We start from the raw sequence: 27,746 nt of genomic DNA on the forward strand, positions 1-27,746 counted from the left end.
AATAAATAATTGAATAAGATAATTAAGTAATTAGTTAAAGCTCAAAGGGATGGCAGACCGGGTGATGCGTCAAGGCTTCAGAATGTCTGCAGCTCTCGAGTTTTGAGGAGCTTCCACTCAGTCATTGAGCTGGACGCTGAGCTGCAGATACTGCGATGCATCAGCGAGGCTGAAAGTTACCTGGATGTTTTGTTTCAAGAGGCGGTCACACCCCTTGGGATAGAATATTCTGATTTGGAAAGTGGTTGGAGACAGGAGGGTGTGACTGCAGCTGAGGCAGGTAAGGGGATCCAGAGAGCAGGAGTGTCATCCTCTGCAATTTTTCAATAGGGTTGAGGATATTACAGCTTGTTTGGATGAGAGTGGGGACTGCAGGGTGGATGAGTTACCTGGGCATGGCACCATGGTACAGGAGGCCACTCAAGTGGGGGAAGCACATAAGAATGTAGTGGTAGTAGGGGATAGGAGAATGAGGAGAATTGACACTGTTCTCTGTAGCAATAAGCAAGAGTCCAGACAGTTGTGTTGCCTGCCCGGTGGACATCTGCTCCAGGCTGGAGAGGAAATTGCAGTGGGAGGGAAGATCCCCATTGTCATGGTCCATGTAGATGCCAACAACACAGGTAGAATAAGGAAAGAACTTCTGCAAAGAGAGTTTGAGGAGTTAGGAACTAAATTAAACAACAGAGCCTCCAAGGTTATCATCTGCTGAATTATTACTAAATCCTCGTGCAAATTGGCATAGGGTACATAAAATTAAAGAGATGAATTTGTGGCTCAAAGACTGGCGTGGGAGAAGTGGATTTCAATTTGTGGGGCACTGCATCAGTACTGGGGAAAGTGTGGCCTGTACCGTTGGGACTGCCTACATCTGAACTGTGCTGGGACCAGTACTTTTGCAAACCACATTACCAGGGAAGTACAGTGGGCTTTAGACTAAATAGAGGGGCAGATGATTCTGGAGAGGGGGTATGTAGGCTTACAAAGCAGAAGGATGTGGTAGGATGGCAAGGCAACTATTTAGGTAATAATACTCAGTGTGACAGAAAGTGACAGAGTGTACAAACATTTTAAAAAGCAGCAAATAGCGTCAAAGGGGGAGTGGGAATGGTTCAACGGCAAAATTTATGGCTATTTACTTAAATCCATATAATATTCGGCACAAAATAAATTAATTAATGATGCAAATTCAGATTTATGGGTGTGATCTTATAGCCGTTACAGAGACGTGGTTCCAAGGAGATCAAAGCTGGGAACTAAATATTCAGGGTCTGTGACTTTTCGTAAGACAAAATAGGAAGGAAAGGGTCATTGGGTAGCTTTGTTAGTACGAGAATAAGTTCACAACAAGAAATGATATTGGATTGGGTGGAGGTAAGAAATAACATGGGGAACAAGACATTGGTCAGAATAGTCTATAGGCCCCCAAACAGTAGCTATGCTGTAGGATGGATAATAAATTGGGAGATAATAAGGATAAGTTAAATAAGGCAGTACTTTAATCATGGGTTACTTTAATCTTCATGTAGATTGGGAACATCAAATTGGCAGAGACAGCCATGAGGAAGAATTCATAATGTATTTGGGACAGTTTCCAGAACAATTTGTTGTGGATCCAACCGTGGATCAAGCTATTTTGGGCCTGGTAATGTGTATTGAGGCAGTTTTAGCAAATAATCTCAGAGTAAGCGATCCGTTGGGAAACAGTGACCATAATAAGGTAGAATTTAGCATTCAGTTTGAGAGTGAGAAACTTGGGTCAACTGCTGAACTTAAGTAAAGGTAATTAGAAAGGAAAGAGGGCAGAGTTGGCCGGAATGGCCTGGGAAAGGGGATTAGCAGAAAAGACGGTTGATCAACAATGGCAGACGTTAATGAAAATAGTTTATGACTCACAACAAAGTTGTATCCCAGTGAGAAAGAAGGATTCTAGGAAGGGGATAAATCAACCATGGTTGACCAAGGAGATTAAGCATTGTATTAATGTAGCAAAGATTAGTGGCAAGACAGAGAATTGGGAAAATTTAAAAACCAACAAAAGATTATCAAAAAATAATCAAGAGGGAAAAGATAAATGATGAGGGCAAACTAGCAAGTATTCTAAAAATAGACAGCGAGAGCTTGATTTAAATATATAATAAGGAAAATAGAGGCCAAAGTGAACATGGGCCCCTTAGAGAATGAGACTGGGAAAAAAATAATGGGAAACCAGGAAACGACAAAGGAGTTAAATAAATACTTTGTGGGGCAGCACGGTGACACCGACTGCTGCCTACGGCGCTGAGGATCCTGGCTTGAATCCCGGCCCTGGTCACTGTCGGTGTGGAGTTTGCACATTCTCCCCCTGTCTGTGTGGGTTTCGCCCCCACAACCCGAAAGATGTGCAGGATGGGTGGATTGTCAATGCCCAATTGCCCCTTAATTGGGAAAAAATTTATTGGGTACGCTAAATTTATAAAAATATATAAATACTTTGTGGAAGGCACTGATAACGTTCTTAAAATCCTAAATTATCAAGGGGCAAAAGGGAGAGGAAATAGATTGAAGCAACTATCACCAGAGAAAAGGTACGAGGGAAACTGATTGGGCTCAAGGCAAATAGGTCCACTGAGCCCGATGGTTGCATCCTAAGATATCAAAGGAATTAGCTGCAGAGATAGTGGATAGTAATCTTCCAAGAATCTTGAAATTTAGGAGAGATCCAGAGGATTAGAAAACTGCCAGTGTAACACTCTTATTCAAAAAGGGAAGGAGAGAAAACAAAAAGTAACGATAGACCGGTAAGCTTAACATCTGTCACTGGGAATATATTAGAGTCCATTATAAAGCATGTAATAGCAGAGCATTTAGAAGTACATAATATAATCAAGCAGAATCAGCATGGCTTCAATGAAGAGGAAATCGTGCCTGGCAAACTTTTAAAATTCTTTGAGATGGTAACTAGCAAGATAGATAGAGGGGAACCAGTAATATACTTCAATTTCCAAAAAGCATTGATAAGGTACCGTACAGAAGGCTACTTAATAAGAGCCCATAGTGTTGGGGGTAGTATATTAGCATGGATAGAGGATTAGCTAACTAATACACGACAGAGAGTTGGGAGAAGAGACCCGCTTTTAAGGTGACAAACTAACTAGTGGAATGCCAAAGGGGATCAGTGCTGGGGCCACAATTAGTTATATTATATATTAATGACTTGGATGAGGGCAGTAAATGTACTGTTGCCAAATTTGCAGATTGACACAAAAATAGGTGGGAAAGCAAGTGGTGAGGATATACCAAAGAATTTCGAGAGGGATATAGACAGGTTAAGTGAGTGGGCAAAAACATGGCAGATGGTATATAATGTAGGAGAATGTGAAGGTATGCACTTCGGTAGGAATAATATAGGAGCTGAATTTAAATGGAGAAAGACTGCAGAAAGGTGCAGCACAGAGGGATTTGGGGGTCCCCGTACATGAATCACAAAAAACTAGCATGCTAGTCCAGGTAATTGGGAAGGCAAGCAGACTGTTGCCCTTTATTTCGAAAGGAATGGAGTATAAAAATAGGGAAGTCTTGCTAAAACTACTCATATATTGTGTGAACAGTTTTGGTCCCCTTGTTTAAGGAACAATATATGAGCATTGGAGGCAGTCCAGAGAAGGTTCACTTGGTTGATCCCAGGCATGGAGGCATAGGAGTGGTTGAATAGGTCTGTACTCATTGGAGTTTAGAAGAATGAGAGGGAACTTTATTGAGACAGATAGAATTTTCAGGGGCTTAACATGGTAGATGCTGAGAGATTGCTTCTCTTGTGGGGGGTTTCGAGGACCAGAGTGCATAATTTCAGAGGAAAGGTTGCCCATTTAAGACAGAGATGATGAGGAATGTCTTATCTCGGAGGGCAGTGAATCTGTGGAATTCTTTACAACAGAGGGCTGTAGAAGCTGGATGGTTAAGTATATTCGAGGCTGAGATGGACAGATTGTTAATCAGTAAGGGATCAATAGTTATCGGGATAAGCCGGGAAAGTGGACTTGAAGATTATCATATCTGATCAGTTATGATCTCATTGAATAGTAGAGCACACTCGAATGGCCTACTTCTGCTCGTACGTCTTATGGTTTTATGATGGGAGGAAGCTCATGTGGAGCATAAAAGATGCAATAGACAGGTTGGACCAAGTAGCCTATTTCTGTGCTGTCTATTCTATGTAATTCTATAACGTGTTTATGGGTGACATCAATGATGGATTTGGGTTGTATTAGAAACCAACAGAATCCAAAAGGCTTTATATTGGTCCTTGTTGTTCCAACATACATTTGAAGTAACGACACCAGCAGCTATTTGGAATAAATACTGTGCCAAGATATTGGGCTAGGTTTAGAAATGCTGATACGTACACAGTGATTTGTTTCAAAATTCATGTCGCCGGGCTTTTTGCCAGACATGGATTAGTGCTGATCTGCCTAATTATTGAGCAGACAAATGATTGTCCTCATTAAGTTTTCTTCTTCCGCCATTGAGCTTGAACTGTTTTGAAGTTGAAAATTCCTTTAATTGTTTGAGAAACATGCAATAAATTTGATCACTTATGACTGCAATTTTTTTAATAATTAAGGCAGCAAAATAAAAAGATGCAACCAAAGAAGTGAACAACTGGCATGCTCTCAGGCATCTGTGTTCTGGTTTGTAAATAGTCTTTAACATGTCAGCAGACTGGTTTTATTCTTCCTCGGCTTCAGTCTTTCTCTTCTGTGTAAATGCCTGGCCTTTCGAAGGTGCCACTTAATGGCTTAATGCACATGGTTTTGGTCTGTTTCTTTTGTCACAAATGTCTGATGAAATTTCAGCAACAGCGGCTGGTATTTATTTGTACCATTTAACATCATAATATAGCCCTAAAATACTTCACTCACCTGATGAAGGAGCTGCGCTCCGAAAGCTCGTGATTCCAAACAAACCTGTTGGACTTTAACCTGGTGTTGCAAGACTTCTGACTATACTTCAGAAGAGCAGTACCTAAATTTGGCATTGCGCCACCTGAAATATTAGGACAGGTAACCAAAATCTGCATTAGAGTTTAGATGAGTGTGTTTTTATTCTTTCACGGGATGTCTGCGTCGCTGGCAAGGCCAACATTTGTTGCCCATCCCTAATTGCCTCTGAGTGGTTAGCTGCCTCCTTGAGCTGCTGTCCATTTAGTGCATGTAGACCCACAGGGCTGCTGAGAAGGGAGTTCCCGGATTTTGATAACACAGAAGTGAAGAACAGTGATATAAGTCAAGATGGTGTGTGGCTTGGAGGGAAATTTGCAGGCAGTGGTGTTCCTATTTCTCTGCAGGCAATTCCCTTCTAGGTGGCAGAGGTTGTGGGCTTGGAAGGTGTTGTCAAAGGAGTCTTGGTGAGTTTTGCTGTGCATTTTGTATATTTTACACGCTGCTGCCATTGTGTTGTGGTGGGGGAGGGAGTGAATATTTAAAGTGGTGGATGGGGTGCCAATCAAGTGGACTGTTTCATCCTGGATGTTGTTGAGCGTTGTTGGAGCTGTACTCATCCAGGCAAATGGAGAGTATTCCATCACATTCTTGACTTGCAGTCGGCCTTGGGGAGACTAGTTGAGTTAGTTGCCTCTGCCCAGTCTCTGACCTGTTCTTGTAACCACTTAGTAGTATTGTAGCATCTTGTAGCATTTATACAGCTGATCTGGTTTGGTTTCTGGTCAATGGTAGCTCCCAGATGTTGTTACCAGGGGATTCAGCAAATGTAATGTCATTGAATGAAAACAGAGATGGTTAGATTTTCTCTTGTTGGGGATGGTCATTGTCTGGCACTTGTGTGGTGCCAGTCTTGTCTGCCCTTATCAGCACAAATCTGAATGTTGTCCAGTTCCTGCTGCATCTTGGCACGTCCGGCCTCAGTATATGAAATGAAAATCGCTTATTGTCACAAGTAGGCTTCAAATGAAGTTACTGTGAAAAGCCCCAGGGCATTGTGAAAAGTATTGAACATTGTGAAATCAACATGATTTCTGACCTTGTGATGGAAGGAAAGTCCTTGGTGAAGCAGCTGAAGATATTTGGACCTTGGCCCTGTAGAGCTCCTGCAGCAATGTCCCAGGACTGAGATGGTTGACCTCCAACAACCGCAACCATCTTCCTTTGTGTTAGGTATGACTCCAAACAGTGGAGAGTTTTTCCAATTGACTTCATTTTTGCCAGGATTCCTTGATGCCACTCTTAATCAAATGCGGTCTTGGTGTCAAGCGCAGTCACACTCTCCTCACACGCTGAGTTCAGCTCTTTTGCCCATGTGTGCATCAAGTTGTAATGAGGTCACGAGCTGAGTTGGCCTGGCTGAAAGGAGACTGAGCAGGTTACAGCTGTGTAAGTGCTGCTTGTTAACACTGTTGACAACGCCTTCTATCACTTTGCGGATGATCGAGAGGAAGCTAACGTGGAGGTTATTGGCCAGATTGCATTTGCCCTGCTTTTTGTGGACCAGATGCGCCTGGGTAATTCTCCACATTTTTGGGTATATGCCAGTGTTTTAGCTTAAAGGGGGAGAGGGATTTAGAGAGACCCGTGGTTTAGGGAGTTAATTCCAAGGGCTGAAGGCTTAACAGTTAAAGACACGGCCACTAATGGTGAAGTAATTTGAAATATGCAAGCAACCAGAAAACAGCAGAAAGAACTGGGCTATTTGTTAACAGAACTTTACAAAGGTTATCTTTTTTTAGTTCCTTTTCCTGACACTTAGCACTGAAAAATCCTTTCTGTTTTTATGGTGGTGCACTTAAAATGCTCTCAGTAGATTTTAATCAGGATGAACAAAGTAAATATATTATTGGGTGCTCAGCTCCTTTAGATAAGGGAGCCCATACTCTGAATTTAGTTGGGCCAACTCCATTTAACAAATTCACCTTTTCTTTAAAGATAAGAAAATGTCCATTTTTTACTAAAACATGTGTTGAGGATATGCACGAAGTTCAGAATCTGCAATGAATTGTGAGTTTACAGTGAATGCGCTGAACTTGGATTCAACCAGTCCCCTCCCAAGTGTTGCTAACTGTGGCAGCAATAATGCTGTGTTTATCTGAGCAAAGCAGTCTTTCTCTTGTACTGATTCTGTCCACAGATTAGAGATTTTCCACTCTGTAGTTTTCTGTCCATTTCATAAAGAAAGAGATGCTTTTATTAAGCATTTTTCATTACCTTGGAACAGCCCAACATAGTTTTGAAGTGTCGTCATTGTTGCAATATAGAAATCACAGCCGCCAATTTGTGCACTTTGTCCCACAAACAGCAATGTGATAATGACCAAATAATCTGCTGTTGTATCTGTCCAATTCAGAAACTTTCAACCAGGTTAACTTACTCAAAGGTTTTAGCTAGGTGTCTTTTAATAGTGAGGAGATCAAGGGGAACGCAAATACAAGTTCAACATTCTTTATGAAATAAAGTTAACCTGTAAATTAACCCAAGTATACATACAAGAAACAAGATTTGGTTACACATCCCACAAAGATGGTCTGGTTGAAGAGTAGCTGGGTCGTCACGAAGGTGGGTCTCACTGGCAGCTTCTTCCTTCCTTCCTTCTCTTTCCTTCCTCAGTCTTCGGATGGTTAAGGCCACCTTCCACATCGAGTCTTCGCTATCGATATGCCCCAAGTGTCGATTTTTATCCCATTCTCCTTCACGCCCTTTTGCCACTTTCCTTGGCCTCCTGCCAATGTGGCCTCGCAACCGGGTCCCAGTACCCAATGGTCCGGTTGATGGCCTGTTGCGAGGACACCTGGGCCAGCCCCATGTGTCCATTTTTGATAGTGTGGCCTGCACATACCCCTTGCCAAATAAGGTAACAGCAGGAACTCTGGGTGCCCAGGAGCCTGGCTCAATCTAGGCTGCAGACAATAGACCGAAGCATATCAATAGGGTGTAATGATCTCTTGATGGGCAATTGACAGGGCAGGTCCAGACATGCCCAGGCAGTTGTCCGAGTTCTGTGTGGTCGAACTTGGCCAAGTCCAAATTCCCAGCAAGCTATTTACTGGAGCCGACTAGTTTAATTTAAAGTGCCCAATTCTTTAATATAGGATGTCCAATTTTATTCGGGCTCAAAACTATAGGTCACCATACTTTTATGTGAAGTCGATTGAAGGATAAATACTAGCATGTTACACAACTTAAAGCAGTGAAACATGGTCTGGTGCAGTTACTTGTAAATTGTAATTTTAGACTGAACTGTACCTTGTGACCTTCAAAAAAAAAGAAAGTTATTGAAGCTGTTGAGTAAGCAAACTAACATTGTGTTAAAGGGAATTTTCTTAGTATCTGCTTTAACAGAAAGGCGCCAGATAAAGTTCCTTCATGGCCCCAAAAGAGCTGCCTAGTCAGAATAGTTCCTTTTGCCATTACAACATTACAATTGTCTGTAATCATAGCAGAATCCAAGTGTACAGGTACAATGTTTCAGAACAAGCTGCCCAAAAACCAGAGTTGCCTATCAACCGAACATTTTGAAAATATTCAGTGCATCAATTTTAATTGAATAAAATTTTTAAACATTTAACAGGTCAATTTGCCTTGTTGCTATCTTGCGCTGTACAATTTATCCGCGTTGTCAGTTTATGCCAGTCGATTTCCACGCTCCAAGCAAGCCTTGACCTCGCCCAACCTGGCTTGGTCCTGAACCATCCATGGCCCAAGCTGCCTGACCTGAAATTCGGCAATATCTAAAATTTGGTATAACCTTGGTTGTGAGGTTGTAGGTTTTGAAATTTGTACTTGGCTTGGCCCAAACTGCCATAGAGTTAATGCAGTGCATTCCCATCTTGAGGTCTTATTTAATGAGCGAATACTTTATTTAGGGAGTTATTTCTATTTTTTGAAAAAATGAAGTTCATTCAACAAATTCACTTTTTCCACAATAATATTTTTGCTGTTGTACTGCATAAAGCTGGTTACACTTCCCCATTCCTCCCTCTTTTTTGCTCCCCAGCCCGTCTACAACTACCCATACAGGAAATGAATTTGCTCTTCAGGTGGGAAGATTATGATAGGGTGTCTGTCCAGGTAGATTCAACAGGCCAGACTTATTGCAGGAGCACTGCTACCTTTTTATTGATTAAGTCAAACACTTCAACTGTTAGGTGGTAAAATCATATCTATAATTAATCATCTTCTACATAATTATGGCAATGTACTTATCTTCAACTATATATTAGCACCTGGAATTATTTCCTGAGAAATAAACATTAACTTGGTGTGCCTTACCAACTGTTCTCGATGCAATTTAAATTTAAAAAAAGAAAACTTCTATTAACATTATTGCAAAAATATCATAAACCCGCTATTCAAAAAGGGAGGTGGAGAGAAAACAGGCAACTATAGACCAGTGAGTCTAACGTCGGTAGTAGGGAAGTTGCTAGAGTGCATTATCAAGGATTTCAATGGACAGCATTTGGAAAGCAGTGGTATAATCCAACAAAGTCAGCATGGATTTATGAAAGGGAATTCATACTTGACAGATCTTTTTTTTAATAATAAATTTAGAGTACCCAATTTTTTTTTCCAAGTAAGGGACAATTTAGCATGGCCAATTCACCTACCCTACACATCTTTGGGTTGTGGGGGTGAGACTTATACAGACACGGGAAGAATGTGCAAACTCCACATGGACAGTGACCTGGGGCCAGGATCGAACCAGGGTCCTCAGCGCCGTGAGGCAGCAATGCTAACCACCGTGCTGCCTAGCATCCGTATGTTTGCCAGCCTGCTTAGGCCCCTGGTCCAACAACAACTCGACTTTGAAATTTTATTCCTTGTGTTCAGATCCCTCCATGGCCGTATCTCTGCCTTTCTTTGCAGCCTCCCACAACCCCTTGAGATCAAGAGGTCTCTTTTGGATCTTTTGCTCGGTTTAAATTTAATGAACGACTGAGATTCAGGTGTTGGGACTGGCATTATAAAGTTTTCATATAATACAAAACTTGACAACGTGGTAGATGGTGATGGAGGCGGCTGTAGCATTCAGGATGAAATAGGATTGTGGCATGAGAAGAAGCGTGGCAGCTGGGGCTCAATGCAGTGAAATGGTGCACTGTGAGAGCTACTGTGTTAATTTTGCTATAAATTCAACTTTTTGAAAATGGTAAATGAGATGAGAGACCTTGATATTCAAATGCGCACATACTTAAAAGTAGTAGTGCAAGTTGGTAAGGGGTCCAATCTAACTAAATGGGAACAGAGTCCCATAGCGGACGCATTTAACTGCGTGTTATCCAATGCTCGCATCGCCGGGAAACACAACGCTATCTAACGCAACACCGGTTAAATACGGGGCCTCATGAGGGCAGCCCGGTGGCGCAGTGGTTAGCACAGTTGCCTCATGGCGCCGAGGACCCTAAAGGACTGGTTTGCACATTCACCCCGTGTCTGCGTTTTGGACAAATTGAGCCTGGTTATCATCCACAACCCACACTTTTTTATTTTGAATATTGTATTTGCATTTACTTTTGTTTTTGATCTTTTGCTACTGTGCCTGTGGGGTGGGGTGGGGTTTGAAAATTTAAGTAATCCTGAATACTTTGAACTAAAATTTGTCAAAAAGTCATGTTGAAACTGCAGATAATGACGTGCTTATTATGGTTTAATTTTATTTGTTGTATATTGCAGGATATTGAATCCTTAATGTCAGAAGGAAATAAATCGCGAACAGTTGCTGCCACCAACATGAATGAAGAAAGCAGCCGCTCACATGCTGTATTCAGCATTATTTTAACTCAGACACTTTATGATCACCAAAGTGCCGTAAGTCTGTATCCCATTTCCTGTGACACTAGGAACCATGTCGTCTGGTGTGATTGCCACGATGCTCTAAAATTGTTTTGTGTTTGCATTTTGTGCAAATTTGATGTGCCTCTTATTTGGTTACTTTTAGACATCTGGGGAGAAAGTGAGTAAACTGAGCCTCGTGGATCTGGCCGGAAGTGAGAGAGTTTCTAAGACGGGAGCTGCAGGAGAACGGTTGAAGGAGGGCAGTAACATTAACAAGTGAGAAGTTAAAGAAACAGTGTAACTTCAGTACAGATAAATGAGTCATTTTCTGATCAGAAATTATATGACATTACCTATAATCAAAAAATTATCTGACTTTATCAAGGGTGAAGGTCTTCATCGGGATATATATTTCCAAAGTAATGCATGCCAAGCTAGACTATTTGCGCCTGGATCGGCCACGTGCTAACTTTGTCAAAAGGTGTAACCCACTCGAGAAAAGAGTGCACAATCTAAACTGCCTTTTGAGTGCAGTACTGATGGAGTGCTGCTTTGTCAACGATGTCTTCTTTTGGATGCAATATTAAATTGAGGCCCTCTCTGCTTTTACAGGTGGCTGTAATTAATCTCATGATGCTTTTTGAAGAATAGCAGTAAACACTTCTTTTGTCCAAACTTTCTCCCTCAACCAACATTAGAAAAAACGAAGGGCCATTAGCCATTTATTTGTACAGACCATTGCCACAAATTCACTGCCATGTTTTCCCACACAACAAAAATAAATTGTTTGTTGTGAAGCATACTGGGGTTTATATCATTCCTTGATATCGTGATCCATACTCAAAGTGGAGTCTTAACATTTGCTCCAAGGAGGTTGAATTTAAATTAATGCCTCACAACAGAACTAGTCATCGTAGCAGCTTTTAGCAGCATGATAAAAATGTTGTTCTTGGGTGGTTTCTTGTGATTCAGTGATATGCAGGTCCCATATGAACTTTATCCATGAGACATCACAGTAATAGTTGATGCCGATGATGAAACTTTTTATTTTCGTAGACATTGTGTTGATCCGAAAAACCTGTTCACGTGGATTTTTTGTTTAATCAGGCAGGAAGCTGTTATGTACTGTACATGAAATCTATAATAGTTCCCTCTTGTGTCTGCGTGGGTTTCTTCCAGGTGCTCCGATTTACTCCCACAAGTCCCGAAACATGTGCAGTTAGGTAGTTTGGACATTCTGAATTCTCCCTCCGTGTACCCGAACAGGCGCCGGAATGTGGCGACTAGAGGCTTTTCACAGTAACTTCATTGCAGTGTTAATGCAAGCCTACTTGTGACAATGAAGATTATTATTATAGTTGAGGTGGACAGTCTTGCTTCTTGTAAGGCTGTGTAGGTTACTAATATGTACAACAGATTCCTCACAGCACAATATAAACAAAGGACATTGGTTATGCACTATAGTTGTAAAACTTGTACTGCCTTTTTCTTCATCCACTTTCATACGGTGAAAGATCTCTTTGAAAGCACTTCATTGCCTAACATTAGACATGAGATTTTAGACTTATTTTGTGGTAAATGCGGCTTATTCTCTTCCCTGTCAAACTTTCTTTGCATTTCAGTGAATCAGATGATTCGGGTTTGTAAAGTTTTTTTCCTGTTTCTTCTCAGGTCCCTTACGACACTAGGGTTGGTTATTTCTGCATTAGCTGATCAAGTGGGAGGAAAGGGCAAAAGCAAGTTTGTGCCTTACAGAGATTCTGTACTCACCTGGCTTCTCAAGGTATTGATGTGACCAGATAGAATTCTTCACAGGAGGACGTATATAGTAAAATAATGTATCTGCATATTGTGCATCAACATTTCAAGCCTTTCAATTCTGGGAAGTGGGCTTGCACCCAACTTTGCTTGTATGGCTGTTGTTATGTTCTGTGTACAGTTTCAGATGTCATGCCTAAAATGAGTTTGGAACCCAAATCCTAGCAATCATTGACTCACAGCAAAACTGTTGATTGGGACAAATTCACAGTCTCCTTTGGTGAGGCCTTATGAATGGTAATTGTGGGAAATGGGGAGCATTTCCCAGGTACATTGGGGTGTTCTGAGGTGAGTAATTTGAAGTGTAATTTTGATTAAAAGTAAAGGAAGTTTACTCTGCACTTACAGTATGGCAACAGATTCTGCTGCTTTGTGGCAGAAGTGTCCCAAAGTCCAGAACTATATGCCTTCACTTTTGAATGCTTAAAAATAATCGGAAAATAAAAGAATTGGAGAACAAATGCTGAATTTTAAGCAGTAGGAATGGTACAACAACCAGAGACTGTGATAATCACATGTGTTAATCTCATGAAGAATGCTATATTGTCACATTGGCTATGCATTTATAAATAAAGTCAACTCGGTCGTTTTCCCATGTCTGAGTCAGAAGGTTCAGCTTCATTCCAAGACTTGGGTGTATAACTCAGCCTTGCATTGAGGGTATGTTGAATTATCAGAGGTGTCACCCTTTGGACCACCATGTCATTACCGATAGTTCCTATGCCTGTGGAAGATTTCATGGCATGGTTTGAAATGGAACTGGGTGTCATGCCCTCAATCAGCACCAAAAAAAACCATAATGCTGTTTTTGGGTGACCTTGCTGTGTGTGAAATAGCTCTTTACCTACATATCAGTTGTCACTGCGTCTCTAAATGACTCATTGTATATGAAGAACTTTAAGACATTTGAGATCAGATCCTACAATAAATATTCCATTTATGAATTTAGTTTACAGTGCAACATTAAAAAATGATGGATGTTGGGCGACTTTATGTATTTTTGAAGGGGTTCTATGGCAAACCCCTTCCAAAAAAGAACAATAATCATGGGACAGATTTATCCTCCGACTGAATGTCTAGATTCCTGTTTTGGGAAAAAAAGGTCACTGACACTTCAGACATTTGCATCGTAAAATATTCCAGCGTGAGTACATAGAACAGACAGTGCAGAAGGAGGCCATTAGGCCCATCGAGTCTGCACCGATCCACTTAAGCCCTCATTTCCACCCTATCCCCGTAACCCAATAACCCCTCCTAACCTTTTTGGTCACTAAGGGGAATTTATCATGGCCAATCCACCTAACCTGCACATCTTTGGACTGTGGGAGGAAACCGGAGCACGTGGAGGAAACCCACGCAGACACGGAAAGAATGTGCAGACTCCGCACAGACAGTGACCCAGTGGAGAATCGAATCTGGGACCCTGGCGCTGTGAAGCCCAGTGCAATCCACTTGTGCTACCGTGCTGCCAATGGTAGCAAGACTGGTCTATGAACATCTAGGATTTGGTTAGCTTTCTTTACAAATAGTTTTTTTTCATTATAGCTCATAGAATCATAGACTTCCTACAGTGCAGAAGGGGGGGCATTTGGCCCATCGAGTCTGCACCTACCCTCTGAAAGAGCACTCTCAGGCCCACTTCCCCACCCTATCCCTGCAACCCCACCTAACCGTTGGATACTAAGGGGCAATTTAGCATGGCCAATCCACCTAACCTGAACATCTTTGTATTGTGGGAGGAAACTGGAGCACCCGGAGGAAACCCACGCAGACACGGGGAGAAAGTGCAAACTCCACACAGATAGTCACCCAAGGTTGGAATCGAACCCGGGTCCCTTGCGCTGTGAGGCAGCAGCGCTAACCACCGTTCCACTTGATAAAGAAACTTCCTTAATAAAACTGTTTTGCACCCAACCGTCATCTCCTAGTTAAATGTGCTTCAGCCTACCTGCCTACATTTTTCAGTTTCTGAAAAGAGGCTTTACAGCCCCGAGCAAACTGATTATTTGTGATAGTTGCCATACATCAACTAGTATTACTACTATGCATGCATGCAAGATGGATTTTAATTAAGCATTTCTGAGCACTTGTTCTGAGGTTGTGTTTCCTTTAATCCAATAATGATGCTGGGTTGAGAGGAAGCTCCTTGCAGTTTCAAATCATCTCACAATTTAAAGCTATCAGAAAAATGGCAGGACTCCATTTGATAATTACGCCTCAGTGTGGTCTTGTTTGCTCAGAAATGCAATCCACGGCACATTCATTATCATCAACTCAGCAATGTCGGCAAGACATTAATGCAGTTTAGTGTTCAGTTGTAACAGGGCCAACAATAAGTGGGCTGCATATGATCAAATTGCTTTTGAGTCGCGGAAAATCACCATCAAACATTACATCCGACTCCAATTTATTTTGAGCTTTTTGAAGTCATCAACTTGATATTTCTACCGCCTTTAACTGCGTCAGCTTTCACTCAGCCACAAGAGCAAAGTGCTTTAGATTCTGGAAATCTGAAATAACAACAAAATGCTGGAAATGCTCAGCAGGTCTGGCAGCATCTGTGGAGAGAGAAAAACGGGTAACGTTTTTAGCTTGGTGACCCTTCATCAGGGTTCTGACCGGCTGAGTGTTTTCAGTATTTTCTGTTTTTATCTCACTCTCTCCTGATTTTTGTTTTATCTCGCTTTCTTGAGGCTGTAAGGGACAGCAGCACTATCTGTCTGTCTCGGTCTTCCTTGGAAGGCTATGGCCTGGAATCTGCAGGGATTCTTGATGACAAACAGTGAGCACAGATTTAAAGTAGAAATCCTGAAGTTGCAGTATGTCATTACGTGCTCTACCACAGGCTGCATTGAGGATGCCATCGCCTTCCATCCTGTCTCCGAAAGCAAGGATCGGCAGAAAACACCTTTGCTTTAAGATGGACCACAAAACCCATACCCAATCTGTCTTGTCTACTGGGTTTGTCAGAGGAATTTTCTTTAAATCTGGGAGCAAGTTCTCAACCAGTCGACTTGAATAGCAGGCTAGATTCAGCCCAGTGGCCAAGGGTTATACTCCCAAAAGTGCAGTCTAGGCAAATAACGATGAAGAAGACCCGGGTGATGTTCAATGGAGCTTATTTTAATAACTAAACGGAATTTCTATTTACAACAAAAACCGCAAATACTGGACAATCTCAACATGTCAGACAGCATCTGTGGAGAGAAAGGAGAGCTAATGTAAGAGAGAGTCTGTAAGGCTCTTAGTCAAAGCTAGAGAGAACTGGAAATGAGATCAGATTTATACTGTAGTGGGGGGGGGGGGGGGGGTGGAGCGATAGGTAGAGATAGACAAAGATGTCGAGGACAGAAGACAAAAGGGACAGGAAGGATTGAAGGAGGTGCACGTGAAGCGCTGCCTCACTTGAAAGGAGTGTTTAGGGCTTGAGATGGTGAGCAGGGAGGAGGTAAAGGGGCAGGTGTTACAGCTTGCGATCGCATGGGAAGGTACCTTGGGAAAAGTGAGGTATGTGGGGGTGACGGAGAAGTGGAACAAGGTATCCCGGAGGGAACAGCCCCTGCGAAATGCTGTAAGGGAAAGATAAGTTTGGTTGTGGAATCACCCGAGAGTTAGCGGAACTGTCGGAGGGTGATTCTTTGAATGCGGAGGCTGGTGGGGTGAAATGTGAAGACAAGGGGGACCCTATCCTCGTTCTGGGAGGGAGAAGAAGGGGTGAGGGCAGAGATATGGGAGATGGGTCGGACACGGTTGAGAGCCCTGTCGATCACAATGGGTGGAAAACCACGATTAAGGAAGAATGAAGACGTGTCAGCAGCACCGTTTTGGAAAGTGGCATCCTCAGAACTGATGCGACGGAGGCGAAGGAACTGGGAGAAAGAGGTGGAGTCCTTACAGGATGTAGGGTGTGAAGAGCTGTAGTAGCTGTGGGAGTCAGTGGGTTTGTAAGGGATATTAATGGACAGTCTATCCCCAGAAATCGAAATAGAGGTGTCAAGGAAGGGAAGTGTACTTCTATTTAGCATGGCTGTAAATGGATCAGCTTAAAGAAAGCGATAATTGTTTTTTCTTTCGGAAGCGAAGGCAATAAAGAAAATAGGGCCATGTTCTGGTTTTATAGGCATCATACGTAAGCTGTGACTTCACTAGCCTTAATTGCACTTGATAAGAGGAGCATTGAATCTTCCTGGTGTCTTGGACAAAATTTCTCCTTCCATCCACACCTTCAAAAACAGGTCATCTATTTATTAATTCATTATCTGTTTGACGGATCATGCTGCACACAAATCGACAGCTGCACTGGTCTACACAGCAACAGTGACAACATTTCATTAATTCTTTGGTTGTGAAGTGTGCTGGTACATCCTCTGGATGTGATGAGGTGTTACATCAATGCAAAATATTTGAAATAAATGAGTCGTACGAGTTAAAGGGCCCATGTTTAGAGTTGCAATTAACAGTGTATTGTTGAAGCCACATGCTAGCGCACCAGCTGCGGAGGCAGGCTGCGTCCAGGGAAATATTAAAAATCTGGACTGGGGCTGGGGATGTGGTGTCAGAGCCAGGGAAGATAAATGAGGCATTTAGAGAGTATTACCAGGGACTTTATGAGGCAGACCCAGGAGGAGAGGAGGGGGGCATAGGGTGGTTTCTGGACGAGCTGGAATTTCCCCAGGTGGAGGAAGCAAAGAGGCAGGCGTTAGAGGAGCTCCTGGGGTTGAGGGAGGTGCAGGATAGTATCAGGGATATGAAGGCGGGAAGGCCCCTGGGCCGGATGGGTACCCGGCAGAATTCTATAAGGAATTTGCAGCGGACTTGGCATCACATCTGTTGGGGCGTTTAATTAAGCACTTGAGAAGAGGGAGTTGCTGGAGACGATGAAGCAGGCAGTAATCACACTAATCCCAAAAAAAAGGGAAGGATCCGGTGGAATGTGGGTCGTATAGACCCATATCACTATTGAACACGGATGTAAAAGTATTGGCTAAGTTGTTGGCGGAGAGTATGGAGGATTGTGTCCCGGGGGTGGTTGCAGAAGATCAAACCGGCTTCGTGAAGGACAGGCAGCTCGTGAGTAATATAAGACGGCTGTTGAATGTGGTGATGAATCCGTCGAGAGCTCTGGTACCGGAGGTGGTGGTGTCCATGGACGTGGAGAAAGCATTTGATCGGGTGGAGTGGTGGTACTTGTTCGAAGTTTTGGGAAGGCTTGGGTTTGGGCCGAGATTTGTGGCAAAGCGAAGTATTCCCGGTGAATGAGCTGGCACAGTGGTCTAATTTAGGGGGGATGCCACTTAGGTGCAGTTGCTGTATGTGGCACCGAGCGAGGGTGAGGATGAATGATATGAGCTCATAAAGCTTTGACTTACACAGAGGTATGAGGCAGGGGTGCCCGCTGTCGCCGTTGCTGTTTGCACTGGCCATAGAGCCATTGGCGATGGCTCTCAGGGGGTCGGCAGAGTGGCAGGGGATAATGAGGGGACAGAGGGAGCATCGGGTGCCGCTCTATGCCGATGACCTTTTGCTGTATGTTTCGGATCTGTTGGAGAGTATGGGAAGGATTATGGACCTGTTGGGGAGGTTTGGAGGGTTCTCGGGATTCAAGCTGAATGTCGGGAAAAGCGAAGTATTTCCGGTGAATGAGCTGGCACTGTGGGCTAATTTAGGGGGGATGCCATTTAGGTACTTGGGGATTCAGGTAGTGAGGGAATAGACGGGGCTCCATAAGTGGACCTTTACGAAGCTAATGGAGGAGGCATGGGAGGATCTTAAGAGGTGGGATACACTGCACTTAATGTTGGTGGGGAGGGTCCAAGTGGTGAAAATGAATGTTCTGCCGAGGTTCTTGTCTATCTTTCAGGCTCTCCCGATCTTTATACCAAAGGCCTTTATTCGGAAAGTGGACACAATCATCTCTGACTTTGTATGGGCGAGGAAGGTGCCTAGGGTGGGGAGGACCCTGCTACAGAGGCAGCAGGGGGGAGTTGGTGTTGCCAAACTTACTTCTTATTATTGGAAGGCGAATGTGGACAAGGTGCGGCTGTGGTGGGAAGGAGAAGGGGTAGAGTGGGTTAGGATGGAGGAGGAATCTTGTAAGGGGTCTAGTTTGAGGGCAGCATTGCCAATGGCTCCGAGTAGGTATTCAGGGAGCCCAGTGGTGAAGTCCATGGTGAATATATGGAATAAGCTGAGGAGGCATTTAAGGGTGGAAGGGATGTCGGTGCAAACACCGCTGTGCGAAAATCATGGGTTTGAGCCCGGGGGGGATGGATAGTGTATACAGGAGGTGGAGGGAAGTGGGGCTGGTCAAGGTGAGGGATTTGTATTTGGAGGAAGCGTTCACCAGTCTGGAGGAGTTAAGGGAGAGGGTAGAGCTGTCAAGGGGTAGTGAGTTCAGGTATCCACAGGTTAGGGATTTTGCACGAAAGGTCTGGAAGGGGTCCCTAGATTGCCAGGATACACCCTGCTGGAGCGACTGCAGCTTCCGGATATGGAAGTGGAGGGAAGAATTGGGGATATATATAAGTGGCTGGGGGAGTAAGGAGGCAAGCGGGTGGTGAAGATCAAGGAGAAATGGGAAGCGGAGTTGGGAATGGAGATCAATTGGGGAGTATGGAGTGAGGCACTGCAAAGGGTAAACGGGACCTCCTCTTGTGCAAGGATAAGCCTGATACAGTTTAAGGTGGTGCACAGGGTGCATATGACTCGGGCGAGAATGAGTGGGTTCCTTCAGGGGGTAGCAGATGAGTGTGAGAGGTGTGGGCGGGGGCCAGCGAATCATGCGCACATGTTTTGAGGTTCTGAAAAATTGGGAAGATTCTGGACGGGAGTGTTCGCGGTCTTAGCCAGGATAGTGGAGGAGGGAGTGGAGCCGGACCCTTTGGTGGCGATATATGGGGTTTCAGAGAAGCCGGAGCTCATGGAGAGGAGGAAGGCCGATGTCTTGACCTTCGCCTCTCTGATTGCAAGGCGATGAATTTTGCTGGAGTGGCAGTCGGCATCGCCACCGGGGTAGCAGCATGGTTGGGTGACCTGTATGACTTTCTGTGGTTAGAGAAGATAAAGTATGAGTGAAGGGTCTCAGCGGGGGAGTTTGAGAAAAGGTCAGGTGATGTTTGTGACCATGTTTGAGGGGCTGTTAGTCGCAGGAAGGTGGGGGGAGCGGTGGTGATGGGGAGGGGAGGGGGGGTGAAGAAAAAGGAGAAAAATCTGTACAGATTGTATAGTTGATTGTTGGGAAGATTGTTTCCCGGGGTGTTTATTTGCTGTAACCTACTTTGAAAGAAGTTTGAATAAATGCGTTTTAAAAAAAAACAGTGTATTGTTGCAATAGTTGCAACTATTTATCAACTGTTCCATAATGGGGTATTCGGACTTTTGAAATATTATGCCTAATACCAAATATCATAAAATTATGTTTAAAACTGAAATATGCTATAATTTTGCAATCATTTTAGTTCCAAACAAATCGCATGCAGCGAGTTATGCATAGTCACCATTCGCAATACCTCTGTATATTGACATTGAATTTTTGAACTAGGACAACTTGGGAGGAAACAGTAAAACTGCTATGATAGCAACAATTAGCCCAGCTGGGGACAACTACGAAGAAACACTTTCCACACTGAGGTACGCTGACCGGGCAAAGCGCATAGTAAACCATGCTGTGGTTAATGAAGATCCGAATGCCAAGATCATCCGAGAGCTGCGCGAGGAAGTGGAAAAACTTAAGGACCAACTCAGTCAGGCTGAGGTAAGGAGGTAAATGAGAAGGTAATTGAGTGAAACTGGAGAGGAATGTGTTTGACGGAATTTTTCCTTTTTTCTTCTAAGCGCTGGACCAGGCGGGAAAACCTGGTCGCAAGCCTCACAGCTGACATTTCTCTCCATATTCTACAGCACTTAAAAAAAAATACTGGAGGCGTGTCTGATGCCAACGTGCTGGTGGGCAGGGCCTGGGTGCCCCTATCTCTGGGGGGGGGGGGGGGGGGGGGGAATTAAGAACCCCTCCCCTCCCCCCACGGATATGGAGATCCCCCCCATCCCCATGTACAGAGGGAGCCCCTCCCAATGAAGGCACCCATAGGAACGCTGTCCCCCACCGGCACTGCCCCCTGGCACTGCTCCCTGAAGCTTGCTTCATTTAGAATTGTAAATATAGTTAGATGTTTATTGTAAAATTTAAAAGTTTATTGGATAAGCATATGGATGATAAGGGCATAGTGTAGGTTAGATGGCCTTTAGTTTTTTTCCATGTCGGTGCAACATCGAGGGCCGAAGGGCCTGTACTGCGCTGTATCGTTCTACGTATGTAATTGTATCTTTCAACACCTTAGCTTCTTGCTTTAGTTTTAATGTACGTGATAAAAAGGTTATTAATGAACACAGGTCTGTACTGTTCTACTGCGTAATTACTTTCTGGAGTTTGTCTCCCTTCACCATAGATGGTCCATTAATATTGCATCAGGGACAGGAAGAGAAATCATGGGCCCTGGTGCTACTCCAGTTTCTATGCTCCTTATTAACCCCCATTCCCATAACACTCGACAGCTTCTACCAAGCGCGTTTGTGATGCGCTTTTGAGCCTGTGGAATAGAATTGCACCACAGAAGGAGGCCATTCAGTCGATGTCAGTTCTTTTGAAGAGACATCCAATCAGTCCTATCACAACTTCTCCCCCGGCCCTCGCAATCCCCAAACATACCTGCTCTTTCACTATATATTTCCTTTTCAACACTCCAAGTGACCATTCTTTATGTGTGAATCTCGACATTGAGTGGCACTGGTTTGTAATGGTATGATCAGCTGAACCAAATCAGGCGTCTACCTATGATACGGGCTTTGATAATCCCAAATTAATTTCTTCATAGCCGTTAATGACTCAAATTCTTCCATTGCAATTGAATGTTGCAATGTTCATTAGGATCTGCGTCTGTAAGTCTTGTTAAGTATGAGCAAGCTGCATTGTACAAAAAATAAATTTATCTTTAGCTTGTGTGAGGAAGGGAAACAAGGAGCACATTTGCAAGAGCAATGACAGTGACCTTCTCTGTCATCTGGCATTGCTGTGTTCTGGGGTCACGCGATGCAGTTTTTTTCTGATGAAAAGATTGAAACCAGGTCAAATGAACTGAATTTTGAACTTCAATAATACCTTAAGATGTAGGAGCAGAAGTAGTTCATTCGGCCCATTGAGTCTGCTTTGCCATTCAATGAGATCATGGCTGATCTGATAGAATCCTCAACACCATGCCTTATCACCATAACCTTTGGTTCCCTTACTGATTAAAAGTCTGTTTGTCTGAGCCTTGAACATACTTAATGACCCAGCCTCTACAGCTCTCTGCAGTAAAGAATTCCACAGATTCACTACCTTCAGAGAAGAAATTCCTCCTCATCTCTGTCTTAAATGGGCAACCTTTTACTCTGAGATTATGCCCTGTGGTCCTGGACTCTCCCACAAGAGGAAACGTCCTCTCAGCATTTACCCTGACAAGCCCCCTGAGAATCCTATATGTCTCAATAAGGTTGCCTCTTATTCATCTAAATTCCAATGAGCATAGGCCCAGCCTACTCGACCTCTACTCATCAGAAAATCCTTCCATACCCAGGATCAACCTAATGAACTTTCTCTGAACTGCCTCCAATGCCAGTATATTGTTCCTTAGCCAAAGGGACCAAAACTGTTCACAGTATTCCAGGTGTGGTCGAACTAGGACTTTCCTATCTTATACTCCATTTCCTTTGAAATAAAGATCAACATTGCATTTGCCTACCCATTATCTGCTGAACTTGCATTCTAGCTTTTTATGATTTATGCACAAGGACTCCCAAATCCCTCTGTGCTGCAGTTTTCGACAGTCTTTCTCCATTTAAATAATATTCAACTCCTTTATTTTTCCTACCAAATTTCAAAACTTCACATTTTCCTACATTATATTCCATCTGCCATGTTTTTTGCCCATCAAAGCCATTAATTTATTGTGAATGAAATTGTGACTCCCGCACCAATCCCTGTGGCACTCCTCAAATTACAGGTGACCATCTGGAAAATGCCCCTTTTATCCCAACTCTCTGTGTTGTATTCGATTGCCAATCCTCTATCCATGCTAATATACTACCCCCAACATCATGGACTTTTATCTTATTAAGTAGTCCTTTGTGTTGTACCTTATCAAATGCTTTTTGGAAGTCCAAGTATATTACATCTTTAGGTTCCCCTTCATTTATCCTGTGCAATGAATGTAAGACATTGAAATATATGTTATATATATATATATATAGTGTTTTATTTTGTTGCAGTAATATTTTTTTCGTTTAACCTACAGCAAACTTGTGTGCCTGCAAAAGGTTCAATCAAGATGTTGTAAGAGTGAGATCATCATTAATTCCAACCATGTAATTGTTTTCCTATATTAGGCCTAATGGAAGTTTGTTATGATTACTGGAGATTCCCTGGAGTGTAGATAATTTGAGACATTGAGTTCAGACTTGGGTCAACGGGTCTGCGTGTGGTAAATATGATATAATTAATGGGAGGAGCCAGGTGAAATACCGCCCATTGAATTCAAAAGTAGGGAAGTAACGCTACACTTCCATAACATAAAACTTAGTAATACCAGAACTTATTACATCCATTTCTGGCCACCACACTTTAGGAGGAATCTGAGCATTCTTGAGAGGATGCCAAGGAGAATTACTAGAATGGTTCTGGGGTGAGGGATTTTAGCTCCAAGGTTAGGCTAGAGAAGCTTCCCTTTGAGCAAAGAAGATTGAGTGGAGGTTTTACAATGGTGTACAAGATTATGATAGATTTAGATAAAGTAGGCAAAAAAAATTTGTTCCCATTAGCTGATGGTACAAGGACTCCGGGGCACAGATGTATCACTTTGGATAAGAGATGTATGGGAAATACGTGAATTAACTTTTTTCCTCAGCTTGTGGAAATGTATGGGAACTCAGTGGGCAGGATTCTCTCAGCCCGGGTCCGGGCCGGAGAATCCCCGTGACCGGCGCGAATCGCGCCACGCGGCCCCGACGCAGAGCAGAGATTCGGCGCCATTGGCACTGGCGTGGAGCCGGTCAGGGGCCGCTCTATGCGGCCGGTCTGCCGATTCTCGGCCTGGGATGGGCCAAGTGGCCGTCGTTTAAAAAAAAAAGTCGAGTCCCACCTGCGCCGCCACACCTGCTCTCAGCCGGCGGGACCTCGGCATGGAAGGGTTGGGGGGGGGGGGGGGGGTGGCCTGTGGGGGGGGGTCTGACTCTGCGGGGGAAGGGGGGGAGGGTCTGACTCTGCGGGGGAAGGGGGGGAGGGTCTGACTCTGCGGGGGAAGGGGGGGAGGGTCTGACTCTGCGGGGGAAGGGGGGGAGGGTCTGACTCCGCGGGGGAAGGGGGGGCATCGATCAGCGGGCGGGCCTCTCTGGCTGGCGGCCTCCTTTTGCGCTGGTCCCTGTAGTCCTGCGCATGTTGCGTCGGGGCTGACGCGTTGAAGGAAGCCACTGTGCATGCGTGCATTGGCGCCGGTGCCACTGCGCATGCACGGATTCCGCAGCGTCCATTTGACGCCGGGATCAGCAGCTGGAGCAGCGTGAACCGCTCCAGTGCTGTGCTGGCCCCCTGAAGGTGCCAGAATTGCTGATCCCGAGGCTGTGTTAATGCCATGGAGAAACGCGACGGTGTTTCCGACAGCGTCGACACTTAGCCTCAGGATCACAAAATCTCGGCCAGTGTCTCTGAGTGGTAAAGCAGAGGTGATCAATGATTTCAAAACCAAATTGTATGCTGTGTGTGTGTGGTGTGTGTGTAAGGTAGAGATGTATGTTTGGAACATGCTGTCTAAGGAGCCTTGGTGAGTTCCTGCACATGTTCAATTGCACGTTTATTCAACTCTGAGAGTAATGGTCTGTTTCTATTTCTTCTTTAGGCAATGAAAGCTCCTGAGCTCAAGGAGAAATTAGAGGAATCTGAAAAACTCATAAAAGATCTGACTGTCACCTGGGAGGAGAAATTAAGGAAAACAGAAGAAATTGCTCAGGTTTGTCAAAGTATGACAAAGAGTCATCCAGACTGGAAACATTAGCTCCCTTCTCTCTCCACAGATGCTGTCGGACCTGCTGAGATTAGCCAGTATTTCTTGTTTTTGTGCGCAGGTTTGTCAGTGGGACGAAGTTTATAAAAAGGGACTGGCTGCATTATTGTCTTATTCTTGGGACTGGTTTTAGAATAAAAATGATTTGCATATCAACCTTCCCATGCTTGCTGCCACTGTACCATTATTAGTGTTTACTTTTTAAATAGAACAGGTTTGAATTTTGTATGCCATTGAATTCCTTCAGTGTCTCTCTCCCCCCCCCCCCCCCCCCCCCCCCCCCCCCCCCCCCCCGAGGGCAGGTGACATCTGCGCATGCGCACTGTCCCATGCTTGTGTGGGGTAAGTGAACGACGTCACTCTGCTGTGCCCAGCTGCAAGTACAGCTTTGCGCATGCATGAATGACATCGGCAAGTAAAGTGAAGTAATTTTACATTGCAGTTTGGTGGGCGGCACGATGGCGCAGTGGTTAACACTACTGCCTCACAGCACTGAGGACCAGGGTTCAAACCCAGCTCCGAGCCGCTGTCCATTTGGAGTTCCACATTCTTCCTGTGCGTGCGTGGGTCTCAACCCCACAACCCAAAGATGTGTGTTGTTGGTGGATTGGCCACACAAAATTGCCCCTTAATAGGGAAAAAAAGAATTGGACACTTTAAATTTATAAAGCTAATTAAAAATACATTGCAGTTTGGCAATATATATCTCTGGCTATTATATTATTTGTGTGCATCCATAACCATAGCATTGCCTCAATGTCATTGGCAATTGGATGGCAAGATAATTGTCACTAATCTAATCTGTTTTTTAAAATTTCTTTAGAGTACCCAGTTATATTTTTCCCAATTAAGGGGCAATTTATTGTGGCCAATCCACCTATCCTGCACATCTTTGGGTTGTGGGGGTGAAACCCACGCAGACATGGGGAGAATGTGCAAACTCCACACGGACAGTGAGCCAGGGCCGGGATTCGAACCCGGTACTCAGCGCCATAATCCCTGTGCTAACCACTGCACCGCATGCTGCCCCGTCACTAACCTAATCTTAAACAGTTGTTGGCAGTCCAGGAATTCTCCATATGATTGTATTTAAATTGTAGGAAGGTGCAGACTGCATGTGGTGAGAAATTGACAAATAAAAGCTTGAAATTCAAACAGATTAATTTAATTGCAACGGTTTGATAAAAGTTAACTTTTGAAATTATAACAGTATTCTGAATACCACAACTGCTGTGCACAGGGCAGAACTATCGGGGAAGAACAAATTATAGTTCCATTAAATACTAAATTGAACAACAAAATCTTGACTGCATTTGTTTTTGCTGTTTCATTGTTGCAAACGATCTGATTGAATTTTTAAACTGATCATTTTGGCTCTAATTTCAATAAATATATTTAATAGTTAATTTGGGAGTTCTGTGAATTGCAGAAGTAAATTTAGGAGATTGTCAGTTCTTAAATCAAGACAGCGCCATTACTTATCACATACTGCTTGTGTATATATATTTATATATATAAACCCCTGCCATCTGTGATCAGTAAAAGTTCTTCCTCCATTCCATAACTCAGATAATCTGTTATATTTACACCTTTAATTATATTTACTGTTACACTTCAGAGCAATAAATGAATTTGAGAGTCACGCTTTGAAAAGAGCTCATGTTACAGCCCATTAACAGTTAATGCAATGTGACCTTGGCCAAATTTGGAATTACATAAAATATTCCATCCATAAATTCATCGTGTGAAATCCTTACTGAGGATAGGCAGAGTTTATGATTTAGCAATGCATTCAGGATCATGCTGTGTTTACAAGATTGCGGGTTAAAACAAAAACAGGGCAGTAGCAAGTATTGTCCATGTTAAATTATTAACATGTGCTTAGATTTAAGTAAAAGTAATATATATGTCTAAATATTTCCTTCGATTAATTTGGCATTCATTGTTTAACATAGGTTAAGTGTCATATAAATTAAGTCAACCCATATTATTTTACGAGATATCAGACGGAAACCAATTTTCATTATTATAAGGAAATCAAGAGGAGAAAACAAAGCCGTGTTTATTTGTCCAGCACCATTTTTGATCCTGTCCACTGTGCACTCTGTGTCACTGCTATGATGTCAGGGAGCAATAGAATCGACCACATGTGCCCAGCGCTGGCTGCAGTGTTGGCAGTAAATGCAGCCTTTCAATAAAACCATCCTAAGGACATGTGTAGTGAAGGCTGCTCAGTGTAATGGGGGCATTACATGTCGGTCCACTTTAAGACTGTACCACCGAGAATGTTTTGCCCTGTATTAACTAATAAATCCATAGCTTTGCATTAGATTAATTAATGAATTTAAGATGCCATAATAGTAATTACAAAGTAATAGATTTAGAAACAAAAGCAGGAATTTGTTTCAAGAAATTGACAATTTCAAGTGCAGAAATAAATTACATTCTCAAACTGGCTTGTCAGCCTCGACTATTGGTAACATTACTTTTTGAGAAAGCGGGCTAGCAGATACATATATTCTCTACCCTTTCAGCAGGCGGCATAGTGGTTGGCTTCATATCTCGTGTTATACTGTAGTGGGAAAGTTTATTTTTCATTTAACTGCGCTGTTGGAAATTCACTATTCTTTTCTGTGCATTCACAGATGAGTTCAACTTAGTTCAATGCTTTCCAATGATGAAATTTTGGCCTGGATTTTGTAGGCCAAACTGTCAGTGTTCACCACCGTTACTCTTCTCTTCTGAAACTAACAACTTTTGGAGTGCACACATGTGCATTCAATCCTGGAAACACAGAAGTTGTCGGTGATTCAATGTTTCTCCGTAGCGTGCACTGTTAAAACTCCACAAACCGCAAATAGAAATCACTGAACTGATGAGAACATGCCCTTATGCTAGTAGTTTAATTATAAATACCCTTGAAAAGACACCATTTGTTAAATGAGGTTTTAATGTACTGTGTTCAGAGCTACTGCTGAAAATTTAATTGTAGAATGTTAAATTTCTCCATTATGATAAATTTCACATTTTTAAAATCATTCTTTTTAAAGGTGATGTTGCAACATAATATCATAATCCA

General features: G+C 43.3%; 1 protein-coding gene across 1 annotated transcript in view; it reads left to right on the plus strand.

The window, feature by feature from the left end:
- kif13a (kinesin family member 13A) overlaps positions 1-27,746 on the plus strand; it is a 350,954-nt gene that overhangs the window by 208,385 nt on the left and 114,823 nt on the right. Inside the window, 5 exon segments of the mRNA XM_038796988.1 lie at positions 10,659-10,793; positions 10,924-11,036; positions 12,432-12,543; positions 20,119-20,331; positions 24,503-24,613. Coding sequence (XP_038652916.1) covers positions 10,659-10,793; positions 10,924-11,036; positions 12,432-12,543; positions 20,119-20,331; positions 24,503-24,613 — 684 coding nt within the window.

Source organism: Scyliorhinus canicula, chromosome 5 (genome assembly GCF_902713615.1).
Source record: "Scyliorhinus canicula chromosome 5, sScyCan1.1, whole genome shotgun sequence".
In the NCBI taxonomy this organism is placed as follows: Eukaryota; Metazoa; Chordata; class Chondrichthyes; order Carcharhiniformes; family Scyliorhinidae; genus Scyliorhinus; species Scyliorhinus canicula.